General features: G+C 41.9%; 2 protein-coding genes across 6 annotated transcripts in view; one reads left to right on the top strand and one right to left on the bottom strand.

The window, feature by feature from the left end:
- Window positions 1-12,944, top strand: part of TAT (tyrosine aminotransferase) — a 253,009-nt gene that overhangs the window by 23,238 nt on the left and 216,827 nt on the right. Inside the window, exon 1 of one of the 2 annotated variants that reach the window (XM_033941778.1) lies at window positions 11,220-11,301. The exons of the other annotated variant lie outside the window; for it this stretch is intronic. The gene's annotated coding sequence lies outside the window, so the exon portion shown is untranslated. Of the gene's footprint in view, window positions 1-11,219; window positions 11,302-12,944 lie in introns of those variants that run through there. 2 annotated transcript variants of the gene reach the window in all.
- Window positions 1-12,944, bottom strand: part of MARVELD3 (MARVEL domain containing 3) — a 138,650-nt gene that overhangs the window by 68,785 nt on the left and 56,921 nt on the right. For 3 of the 4 annotated variants that reach the window (XM_033941781.1, XM_033941779.1, XM_033941780.1), the window contains exon 4: window positions 253-1,873. The exons of the other annotated variant lie outside the window; for it this stretch is intronic. In XM_033941781.1, coding sequence (XP_033797672.1) covers window positions 1,260-1,873 — 614 coding nt within the window. In that variant the 3' untranslated portion in view covers window positions 253-1,259. Of the gene's footprint in view, window positions 1-252; window positions 1,874-12,944 lie in introns of those variants that run through there. 4 annotated transcript variants of the gene reach the window in all.

Genomic DNA, 12,944 nt, shown 5'->3' with positions numbered 1-12,944 from the left:
CAGCAGCCCCAGCTTTCCCTTTGCTACAGCTTCCTACAGTGGGGACAGGAAGCTGTAACAAAGGGAAAGCTGGGGCCACTGAAGGCAACGTGTTTTACATTACATTACATTAGGGACTTCTATTCTGCCTATACCTTGCAGTTCAAGGCGGATTACAAAAGAGCTAACTGGATATTTCCAGTGAAGTTACAACAGTTTGTTGTTTTTTTGGGGTTACAAGAGAGGAGAGGTAGCTGGATTAATTCCGGAAGAACTTGCAAATTGGATATTAAATTGACTGTATGTTACTGTGTGATATAACAAATAGATTACAGTTACAGTTTTCTTCACTCATGCTGCCTATGACGCGAAGAGTGCAGTGCTAGGGGGAAAAAAGGGTAAAAAGTGCCAGATCCTGCCAGGGAGAGAGGGATGAAATTCTGGACAGGCTCTGCAGGCCACCCCCAGAGATCTCGGAGGGCTGCCATCGGCTCGTGGGTTTTGCAATGAAGACCACTGCTGTAAGGCATGACCAAATATCGCCTACAAATAAAAGGAGCATCAGGATTTTTATCCCTCTCCATTAAAATGTCTAGAATACAATTCAAGTGTGGCTTTAATGTCATACTGTTCACACCAACCCAAGACGCTTTCAAAGATGCTACAAAATAGCTTCCGATGGTTAAGTTGCTTTAGTTCTGGGGATTTCTCAACCTCAGGACACTCCCAGCCAGTCAGGTTTTAAGGATATCCATAATGAACATGCATGAAATAAATTTTGCATGTTCTACCTCCCTGTGCAAATCTCTCTCGGGTATATTCATTTCAGGTATCCTGAAAACCTGACTGTTAGGTGTGGCCCAAGGACTGGATTAAGAATCCTTGGTTTAGTCCACTGAATATCTGTGAGTAGGTGCAGCAATAACAATCTTTTATGAAGTATTGTTTCCTAAAACACAAAGAATCTTCCATCCCAACTTACAGAAGAGCCCCCTTATTTCCTCAGTCTCACACTAGTATACATGGAATAGATGCTAAAAGAATAGGTGGCTAGTAATTTAGCAAAAACTGTAAAAATACACATAAATGGGACTAACAGGCAAGATTGTTTCCCAAGCACAGGTCCTACAAAGGTTTTCTACCTGTCCTGAGCAAAGAAAATCTGCATAATACAGAAATATCCTGAGAGAGCGGTGCAGTATTTGTAAGTTCCTTTTGCAAAAGAAGCAAAAATATGGCAAGAATTCATGCAGCTTGCACAGGTACAGGTCCTTAGGTACTTAAGGTGTCACATGCATCAGGACAGGCTTTTTCTTCAACAGGCAAACTCTGCGATAAGCCTGGATAGCAAGGACAGCACTTAGGAAGAATGTCACAGCAGCCAAACATCCAAAAATGCCAACAGCAACATCTGCTCCATGAAGGCTACAGCTGAAGCCTTTATATCCTTTGCTACTGTACAGCTCATCCCTGTTCTTGCAGATCTGTGACTCATAGGCATCCAGGAGTTTGCGAAAGTAGAAGTACAATGCTGGTATATAGCCAAATGCAATCAATACATCCAGCATAAATTCTACTAGTAACCACATTGGAAATCGCCAAGGGAGTCGCAGGATACCAATAAGAACCAGGAGACAGGAGTAGCCCATGAGAGCACCTCCAAAGGCCATGGTGGCCACAACCGTTGGAAGCTTCAGCTGGTAGAACTGAGTGTCCAGTCGTTTGGCTGTCTCCCCATCAACACCATCGAAACCACTGTAGGCACCTCCAAAATGGTAATAGTAAATGCCCCCTAAGCTGGTGATGCCAGTATAGCCCCCTGTGGAGTTATAGGACACAGAGCCACAGATGAGGATCAGCATATTCAGAAGGACTTCAACCAGCTGGCAGCAAGCTGCAAAGATGAAAAGAATGCAGGCCCATTAGTGAGGGCCAATGGCTAAGCTGTACTACTGTCAACTCACGTCTCTTCCACTGTTTAGATCCCTAATACACATGTCAGAGTCACTATATACATACACACACACACAATAGTCAGGTTCTCTCTCTCTTTCCCACTCAGGCTTCCATACATACATTATAACTAATGTCCTCTTCCATTCAATAATAAAAAGATTCTATGTGGTAATCAGATTTTTCTATGCTTCATGGCTTGTCCTCTCTAGATAAAAATAGCTTTCATGCATCTGATTCAGCTGAGATCTTTACAAGCTGAAAAACATATTTGGGTCAGAATTCAGTCCCCTCAGACAGCATTTTGTTTTGGACACCTGCTGTGGCAGTCAAAAAACATCTAAATACTCAGCACCACTATCCAGAAAGTGGCTGGTACTGAATATCCAAATACAATGGTCAGTGCTCAAACTTAGCTGGACACAATACTCCAAGTGGGGCCTCATCAACAACATGTAGTTGGTCAGAAGGAAATACTGTACCTGAATGTATCTCACCTCGAGCTACTGAAAAAAGGTATTAATTAAATCCAAAAATAAATAAGGTCTCATATTTGTATGAAATTATTTGTGAATTTATTCAGAAGTACTGCTTACTGTTCCAGTACATTGTATTATGTCACCAACTCATGCATGGGGGCCCCTGGGAGAAGGAAGAAATGTTCCCCAAATGATGGGGGAAATCCTCTGGTCAAAGGTCTTCCAAGACTGGCTGCTCTAAACCTCAAAACCTTGAAAGTGTACAGTTCTATCCTCTTTGAGGAGGAGGGGGCCCAAGAAGAAGGAGATGACCATGGCTACAGAAATAATTCTCCACAGAAAGTGAGACATCCACAAGAACCCCTAAATGGCAACTTTTCTTTTTTTGCAATGTAAAGGTGTAGTGGCCGTGTTAGTCCACTTTCCAAGGTAATATAAAGAAATAAAACAAAACCCAAAGAAAATAAGGTAATACCTTTTTTATTGGACTAACTTTCTAGCATTTTATAAAGGTAATGCATCTTCTTCAGATCAGAAATAAGCAAATGTTAACAAATATCAGTATATATATAAGGAAAACATGAAAGCATTTTAGGGATATGAAGAGGGAGGGAGGGGGTGAGTGGGCAGATGACAGAGCAGTTTTAAATGCCTTTGTAGTGGGAAAGGAAGCCCAAATCTCTGTTACTTCCTGTCTGGTAGGTGTCAAAATATTTTATCATTTTGATTTTAAAGGTTTTACGTTCTTGGATTGTCTTAAAGTTCCCTTTGGAAAAACTGACCACCCCAACAATGATTTTATGGTAAGAATACTCAAAGTGTTGTCCGACAAGAGGTGACATTCTGTTTGGTATTGCAATTTTTAATACATAAAAGCAGATCTTTCCTTCTGCGCTCTCAGCAGACGTTTGATGTACAAGGATAAGAAAAGTAGAAGCAAAGAGCCACAGAGAAAGCAGCAGGCAAAGCAACAGAACAAGTAGAAGAACCACTAATTCAAAGAAATGTATCTTTATAATGCTTTCACTGTTCAAATATAAAATACATCCGAAATAGCTGGGAAACTAGAAAGATAGCTTTAAATATACCTTACAAATCCTAGTAACATTTGGGATGAACGTACGCAACTAGAGAAGCGTGAGCCGGCTGCTGGGCAGGATGGACCTCTGGTCTGACCCAGCAGAGGCACTTCTTATGTTCTTATGTTATGTTCTTATTAAAATTTTGATATATCGCAATATCATAAATTCAAAGCAATTTACAATTAAAAATGGGGTCTCAATTATTAAATACAAACACATGGACATTACAGACTTATACCTGAGGGAAGTGGGGGGACTACAATAAGCATAGTAAAAGAAGACAAAAGATAAGAATAATGGGAGAGTAAGAATTTTTAAAAGAAACTAAAAGTGCTTTAATTTCTCAAGGCCTGGAATAAGGGAACCAGAAATTTTTGCAAAGTGCAGAGTCAAGGGAATAACCTGCAATGATAATGTCTCAAAGGCATCCTTATACAGACAGCAGAATTACATAATGTAACTTTTATCGAATAAACATGAATTGATCCCACATGGATTACAGATTATTAAGGAGCCTAGATTCTTATGACGACACTGATTTTGTAGCAAAAAGGAATCTAATTTTGAACAAGGGTTCCTTGGACCTTAAGATCCTTATTATTGAAAGAAGAAAGGGAAGAGATAGGGGGATGGGGCTTGATATACCATTTTTTCTTGTGGTTACAAATCAAAGCGGTTTACATATTTTTTTTCCCCAAAACAGTTTATTAGAAAAGGCAAGATGCAAACAAACCAGCAGATACAGCATTTTTCAATAGTCAAACAAAGAACAATTAACAAATGGAACATGATAAGACAGTCAGAGTCCAGGTTTGGGTTCTTATAACCTGGACTCGACCAGTCCCCACCCTACAGGAAACCCCCCACTCCCATCCCTCTCACAGCCACCCCCCAACTGACAATAAGGGCACCAGTGGCTTCCGTAACCTATTAACAACTTAACTTTTGATCAGAGGGGGTAAAGTATCTAAATAAGATGCCCAGACAGACAAGAAAATCTTACTCCGATGTCTACAAAACCGAGCTGACAGCGATTCCCACACCATTAAAAGATGGAATTTATTGCACCAATACCAAACGGTGGGTGGGTAGTCCTGAAGCCAATGATTCATAATGCACTTCTTTCCCACTAATCTAATCTTTGGTTTATATACTGGGTCATCTCCCAGTGGAGCTCGACTCGGTTCATATATAATTAAGACTAGAGTACATAGCAGAAAACATAAGAGAAGAAAAAACTAATTAAAAACTAAAGTACATAAGAAAAGCATACTAAAAATAACTATATTATCATTTCGTTGAGGCTGTAGTTAAACCATTTAAAAATTGCGAGAACAACAAAGTTTTCAGGAATTTATGAAATAATTGCAGCTGGCCTAAAAGCCTAATGGAGTCAGGAAGTTCATTCCAGATCTCTACAAGCTTGAAAACAAAAGATCGACTGAGCTTCCCAGCAGATTTAATTCCCTTAAAGGAAGGGAAGGCTTATGGATAAGCAAGCTATCTCTTGCAGAGAGCCCTCCCAGATGGCCCTTAGCCAGAAACAGAATCCCTTCAACTTGCGAGGGGAGGGTATAGCCTACCAGGGTCTGCAAACAGCATCTGACCTCCAGCCAAAAGGCAGCAATAGCTGTACAAGATCAGAGACCATGCACTAAAGAATTATCAACCCGGTGGCATTTCAGTCAAGTAGGAGTAGGGACACACCCAAAATAGAAGGTCTGTTTCTGGGAACTATAACCCCTATGAAGAACCTGAAATTGGCATTCTGAAGATCAGCGCTCTGCACCACCTGGGGGATCTGCTGCACCAATGTAGACAAAGACACCAACCAAGGGCGGCAACCCAGATCCCAAGTACACAAAGTCAAGGAGCTACCAGCTGGCAATGATATTGAGAGACCAAGAACCAATCCCAATCCCAATTAACATCAAAAAAGAAATCCTGCAAAGTGACAAGAAAAGCCAAATGCAAGGACTCTCTGGGCAGGGAAGCAACATAATGGGAAAGCTGCCTATAAGCAAAATGATCCTTAACACTCAGGGATCAGGATGCCCAGAGAGCAGAGAAGGAGAAAGACTACTGTCCGCCGCAACAAAATGCCCCAAATTACAAAGCCCCTTCCGTCTCCAGCGCTACATCAGTGTACTGAGAGTCAGCAAAAAGCCAGTCCCGCAGATGGCGAAGCAGACAAGCCAAATTATAAAGGTGAACCATAGGAAGCCCCCAAGCCACTCGTAGACCAGGACCCTGAAGAAACTTACCATTCATCTTACCCTTCTTGCCCCCCCCCCCCCCCGCAACAGAATGAGAGAACCAGCTGCTGGAGTCTCGCCAAGTCTTTCTTCAGGAGAAACAGGGGAAGCGTTTGCAACATATATAGCCACTTAGAAAAGCCAATCACCATAATAATAAATTTTCCTAGCTTTATTGATTTCATGATTGTATTCTTTTATTTTCTTTCTCCAATTGGACCTATCCACATCTAAATTACTTTTTTTCCAACTTTCTGCATAATTGCTTAAGTTAACGATGATAAAAAGTGTACCATAGTGCATCCTTCTTATGAGAAATCAATTTATTTTTAAGGGGGGCCATAGTATTAAAGATTATTTCAGACTTTTCAAACCAGATTTTTAATATAGACTCAGCGTTAAGACTCCCCAAGTGGAACTGAAAAAACTTGACTCAATTTTTGCCAGAAAATATCAGTGTTAATTGTACTAATTTTAATTTTTTCACTCAAAGAGTTATTCAAAATTTTAGATAAGAAAATAGGTATCCTTAAACATCCTAAAAAATGATCTGTCCAAGGTTGTTTATACCACAGTTCTTCAACCGCTGGTCCGCGGACCGGTGGCGGTCCGCAGAAAATTTCTGCCGGTCCACGCAGGGCCGGCGAGATCAAGTCGGCAGTTAAATTTCCTGCCGACTGCGGTTCCTGCTCACTAATGTTCCTCCCAGCCTCAGGCGATTAAGACAGTCTGCCGACGTCGGGGCCTTCCCTCTCTGAGTCTCGCCTGTTCGGAAACAGGAAGTTGAAACAAAATAGGCGGGACTCAGAGAGTGAAGGTCCCGACGTGGCAGCCTGTCTTGATCGCCGCCCCTGCCGAGTTGCTGAAGAGGGCCACGGGGAAGTTACAAGTAGAATGGAGAGAGCTGCAGATACAGGTGCAGGTGGAGGGAGATGGTCAGCGTGTGCGAGCAAGATCCTGGGGAGCCTTCACAGTGACTTCCTCCCCTTCCACCAGCTCTCCTACTTGTCAGGGCAGTGATTTACCGGCAACTTCCTGCAGGCAAGTACTGAGAGCTGCTGGAAGGGGAGACAGCCACTGTAGGAGGCAGGGAAGCTGCTGGATAAAGGGAGAGCTGTTACTGGACTTGGAGAGAGTTAGAAGGAGAGATGCTGCTGGGAGGGGAGGAGGGAAAGGGATGGAAAGAGAAGAGAGTTAATGTTGGATAGAGGGAGGAGGGAAGGGAGAAGAAGGAGAGATGCTGCTGGAAGGGGAAGAGGGAAAGGGAAGAGAAGAGAGTTAATGTTGGATAGAGGGAGGAGGGAAGGGAGAAGAAGGAGAGATGCTGCTGGGAGGGGAGGAGGGAAAGGGATGGGAAGAGAGTTAATGTTGGATAGAGGGAGGAGGGAAGGGAGAAGGAAAAAAAGGAAGGAGGGAAGGGAGAAAGAAAAAAGGAAGGAAACAGCTGCCAGGGAGATTACAGGAGGGGAAGGGGGTCAGGGTGGAATGGAGAGAGGGGAATGAGAGGAATGAGAAAGTAGAGAGACATTGATGCTGGAAAGGGGGTCAGCAGAGAAATGAAAGAGGGATAAAGATGCTAGATCTGGTGTAGGAGAGATAAAAATGAAGAAGGCAGTGAAGCTGGAATGAATGATGTAAAAAGGAGAGAGGAGGAACAGGCTGGATGGACAGGGAAGTGGGGCATAGAAAGAAGTCAGATACATATGGAAGGGGGAGATGGCAGACATTGGATGGAACGGGCAGATGCTGGAAGGAAAAGAGTGAAAAGAAGATGAAAGCAGAAACCAGAGACAACAAAAGGTAAAAAAAAAATAATTTTATTTCTATTTTGTCATTAGAATATATCAGATTTGAAATATATAGCCTACTAGAGACATAACTGGGGACTGCAGTATTCTGTTAGCATGATATTTCTATGTAGCATTCTATAATAACTTGGCTTGTTCAGTTTTCTTGATAGTAGAGGGGATATATGTGAAGGGGAGGGGAGACAGGGGTTTTGCTGGTCCGTGCTCTGTATATTTGTATTTATAAAATCACAATTGTTCACAATTGTATTTATAAAATCACAATTGTTTCTTTTTATACTTTAATAAAATACATTCAATATAAAATCATAATTGCGGCTTGTGCAGATAGGATCAGATGGTTTGCGGGGACCGAGCTCGCGGAGATGGGGCGTAAACGGGGTTTTTAAATTTTAGTCCTAGTAGTTTGCCGGTCCACAAAATAATTCTTTTATTTCTGCCAGTCCACGGGTGTGAAAAGGTTGAAGAACACTGGTTTATACCAATCAATATCAGAATTAGCAGACCTAAAATGATCCATTTATTCCTGGGTTGCTTTATTCTTTGGGGGAGTGATGGTAAATTGGTATATTTGTGTGGGGTGATTGTAGCTGCTTTAATTGCCTCCAATTCTTGCTTAAGTTTACAGAGCTCCTCTTTGATACTAGCAAGTTGAAGACAGATGGGGCAAGCCTTGAGCCTCCAGATGGTGTGCTGGGAACTAAAGCACCACAATGATTGCACTGAATGAAATTCATCTTGATTGGTTGAAATTGGGATAGATAGACTTTTTGATTATTGGGCTGTCTATATATGAGTTGCAGACCCTGGGATGGGTGGAGGATGGGAGGGTCTAAAGTCCCAGTGAGTCACCAAGATCCCTATCAGCAATTCTATAGGAGGGCCTAGCAATTGAGACACTGATACAAATTATACAAATTCTGCTGGAATCTACCTTTTTTCACCTTTTTTTAAAATTCTAAATATTCCCAATAAATCTAGCTAGCGGCTTCTGTACTATAATTTCCAACTACAGATTAAACCTTAAAGCTGCTTTCTGGTCTGATTGACTATGTAAATAAAATAAACCTTGCCTGCAGTATGAAAGACAAGAGCTAGTGAGACGAGTTTATCCCCTCTAATAACAGAGCTAAGCAGAAAAAGGAGGGAATGCTTGTTTGGTTGTTTTTTTTTTTTTTTTGGGGGGGGGGTTTAGGTGGGGAGGGGAGAGAGAGAGAGGAACGGGAAACTCCCTGGCAAGCAAATCAATTCTGCTCTATAAACAAATGCAACATCAATGCAAAATGAAGTAACAGGTTATGAAACATTGAAACCTGAATGACAAAACCGTGCTATATGGAGACACAGCCTGCACTGTCAGAAGGGGGCATCTGAATTATGGACCTCCCCCAAATTAAGTGCTAAATCCAGTTGATGGCACTCTTATAAAGGCTGGTCAGAAACAGAAATCCAGCTTACCAGTACTTGTAAGACAGACAAGCGGTGAATCCGCCTCTTTACGACTGGTTTTTGAAAAAGCTCCATTTGGGTTTTTCACTTTCCAGGCTTCGGTCCTGGTCAGTTCTCCTATGCCTTTTCCATTCCATCCACAGATCTGGGCCAGGTTTCAGAATATAATCCCCAGATAGCGTTTTCCGATCTGCTACAGCTTTATCTCCTGAATCCTGCTCTTTGGGAGATCTGAATAGCCTGAAGTAGATTCTGCCATGGCGCAGGTTTCCAGCAGCCCTCCCTAGGGCTGGGGAGTGAATATTCAGGTCTCTCATGATGCAGGATGCTGATACAAAATATTCTTTTCTAGCATCCTCAGTTAGCTGAGTGGTCACTTCATTTTTGGCACGCACCTGTCATTCTAGCCTGCGCAATGGGTCCTCTGTGGTGGTGCATGCCTGTTCTCCGCTGGTGCAGGTTGGTGTGGCTGTGGTACCAAGTGTCCTTTATGATCTCTTTTAAGTCTTAGTACATGTTCTGCTGGTGCAGAGTCTGAGTGCCGGTCTCTTGTCTCTGTCTTTGGATGCGGACGCAGCCTTGAAGTTCTCCTTCAGCAGCCTTTCAAGGGCCAGATTCTTGTTGGTATAGATCAGGATGACCTTTTCTCAGATTTGGTGCTCGCCACCCTACATTGCTCCCTGTAATCCAGTTTCGCTGGCCGTCAGGAGGAGATCGTAGTTCTCTTCATTCCTCCAACAGGTGTCGTCAGGGATATTCAGGTTTTTCCTCCTAGAGACATTCATAGGGCTATGCAACTGATACCACACGCGCACACACAAAAAAAATTAGAATCAAAAGTGCTGATGTCACCTGGGGTGGGCATGATTTCCTCACTCACAGGCTGCCTTCTACTGTTTGTCCGTGTGGATTTGACTTCCATCAGTCACTTGTTAATCTTACTTTGCCTGCCTCTGGCTTGGTTTCTGGACTCCAGCAAGTCGCCGGCAACAGAGTTCAGGGTCTGTAGCCAAAATGATGCTAGGCTGTATAGAAAGAGGAATAACCAGCAGAAGGGAGGTGTGATGCCCCTATATAGGTCATTGGTGAGGCCACACTTGGAGTTTTGTATTCAGTTTTGGAGGCTGTATCTGGCAAAGGATATAAAGACTTAAGGCGGTCCAGAGGAAACACAGAAACATAGAATAAGACAGCAGAAAAGGGCCTTCGGCCCAACAAGTCTGCCCACTCAAATAACCCTCTCCCCTAAGTTCTTCTGTGAAGTGAACCCACATGTTGATCCCATTTATTTTTTAAGTCAGTCACGTTACTGGCTTCAACTACTTGAAGTGGAAGATCATTCCAACGGTCAACCACCCTTTCGGTGAAGAAGTACTTCCTAGTGTCACTATGAAATCTCCCGCCCCTGATTTTTAGTGGATGCCCTCTTGGGCCTGTAAGGAAAAAGATGTCTTCTTCCACCTCAGTAACATATTTGAACGTCTCTATCATGTCACCCCTCTCTCTGTGTTCCTCGAGAGAGTAAAGCTGCAACTTACCTAGACATTCTTCATATGGGATATCCTTGAGACCTGAGACCATCTTGGTGGCCAATCGTTGAACTGATTCCATTCTCAGCACAACATTCCGATAATGTGGCCTCCAAAATTGCACACAGTATTCCAGATGTGGTCTCACCATGGACCTATAAAGCGGGATTACCACCTCGGGCTTTCGGCTGACAAAACTTCTCCAGATGCAACCCAGCATTTGTCTAGCCTTGGATGAGGCTTTCTCTACTTGATTGGCTGTCTTCATATCTTCACTAATGATTACTCCCAGGTCCCGTTCTGCCACAGTTCTAGTTAAGGTCTCACCATTCAGAGTGTAGGTTCTGCATGGGTTTCTGCTACCAAGGTGCATAACTTTACACTTCTTGGAATTAAAACTCAGCTGCCAAATAGTACACCAGTGTTCCAGTAAAAGTATGTCCTGTGTCATAGTGTCAGGCACGGTACCTACGCCCACTATGAGAAGAGAATGGAAGACCTAAACATGTATACTCTAGATGAGAGGAGGGACAGGGGAGATATGATACAGACATTTAAATACTTGAAAAGTATTAATATAGAACCAAATCTTTTCCAGAGAAGGGAAAATGGTAAAACTACAGAGCATAACTTGAAGTTGCAGGGAAGAAGACTTAGGACTAATGTTAGGAAATTCTTTTTTGCAGAGAGGGTGGTGGATGCCTGGAATGCCCTCCCATCAAAAATTACAAAGACAGCGTGGCTTCGCGGCGTATGGGGATGGTCAGGTGAGTGAGTGGCTCCTGCAGTGAAAGGTCAATTTTGTTAAAATAAAGCAGTCAAAACTTGTGTAAGTCGGGTGGAAAGTGGAAATCTAGAGTGAGAATGGCTTCGGGTAAGCATGGTAAAAATAATACGGCAAATTTAAACGGGGGGAGTGTAAAAAGATCAAAATTAGATTTGATCTCCCCGTCAACGGTCCCGTTGCCATCAGAGGAAATAGAAAACAAAGATCTGATGAATGAATTACAGAAAATTAAAGAAATTGTATTGGAAAGCGCTAAGAACATAAGAGGTTAAAGAGGAAGTGGAAAGTTTGAATAAAAGAATGCAGGCGGCTGATTTTAAAATTGAACAGTTGGAAAAGCATGCTGAAAAATCTGAAGCAGACTTGAGGGAATGCAAAAAGGATCACAAAGAAATAGAGGCTTTAAAAAGGGATCTGGAGGATCTGTCAAACCGAGAAAGGCGAAATAATTTATGTCTAAATCGGGGTGCCTGAAGGGGTTGAGCAAGAAGATCCTATAAAATTTGTGATGTCCTTTATTTCAAAAATCTTGCCGTTGAAGAGTCCTTTCCCATTAGAAATAGAAAGGGCACACCGGATCCCAATGAGGAAATCAAGCAGTCAAAAGGGTCTCCGTCCAATTATTTTCAAGTTATTACGATATCAGCAGGTGGCAGAAATTATGAAGCTAGCTAAAGATAATAAAAATCTTAAATGCCAGGATTCAAAAGTTTTCATAGTTCCGGACTTTGCAAAAGCCACCACTTATAAAGCAGCTTCTGGATTTGAGACCTAGATTAAGAGCTTTGAGTGCAAGGTATGGATTGGTATATCCAGCAATTATGAGAGTGACCTATGAAAACAAAACATATAATTTTGAGGAGGCAGCTAAATTGAAATAATTTTTGGATCAGTTTGATTTATCTATGGACTCTTGAAAATTAGTTAGATGCTGATTTCTTGTTTATTTGATTTTTGTTTTTGATCATTTTATTATTAAACTGAGAACTTTTAAAAGTTTATAAATGGAGGAAATGGATAAGAAGAATATGTTTTCCAGCAAGGAATCGATGCAGTTAACTTTTGAAAAGAACTCAGCATTCTGACTAGGTCATGTGACCAGCCATGAGGGAGGCTTGCTGCAGTGTTGTGATGAAATGTCAGAGATATGGAAAAATAACATATTTTTGGTTAATGTTTATATGGCAAAGGGTCAGCAGAAGTTTAAAAAGTTGAACAAATATGGAAAATGGTGAATGATTTGACAATATGGAAAAGAAAGTGAGATATGATGTGAAGTGCTAAGACTGATGAGGATCGCTTGTATGATACGGCTGGATCCTCACTTTGATTTATATTTCACATCTGACCTTTGCCTAGATTTAAAGTTTGGTGCTACACATGAATTTTAATAGAGTTGTATGGATGATGCAGCTTAGCATAAGAAGAACCTGAAGACGGCTTTCAGAAAATTGGATGAACTACTGCATTGAAATGGATAGGTGAAGCTGAAAATAGAATGTTAAGACCTGCTGCGCTTTGGAATAGGTTACTGGACTTCTATAATATTTATATAACATAAGCAATGCTTGGAGTTAGGTTCAAGTGTTGATATAGAGTGGTTTAGTTATGTATCATATTATG

This window comes from Geotrypetes seraphini, chromosome 4 (assembly GCF_902459505.1).
Source record: "Geotrypetes seraphini chromosome 4, aGeoSer1.1, whole genome shotgun sequence".
In the NCBI taxonomy this organism is placed as follows: domain Eukaryota; kingdom Metazoa; phylum Chordata; class Amphibia; order Gymnophiona; family Dermophiidae; genus Geotrypetes; species Geotrypetes seraphini.
Note: the sequence above shows the minus strand (reverse complement) of the source record. Positions and strands in the feature narration are given on the sequence as shown.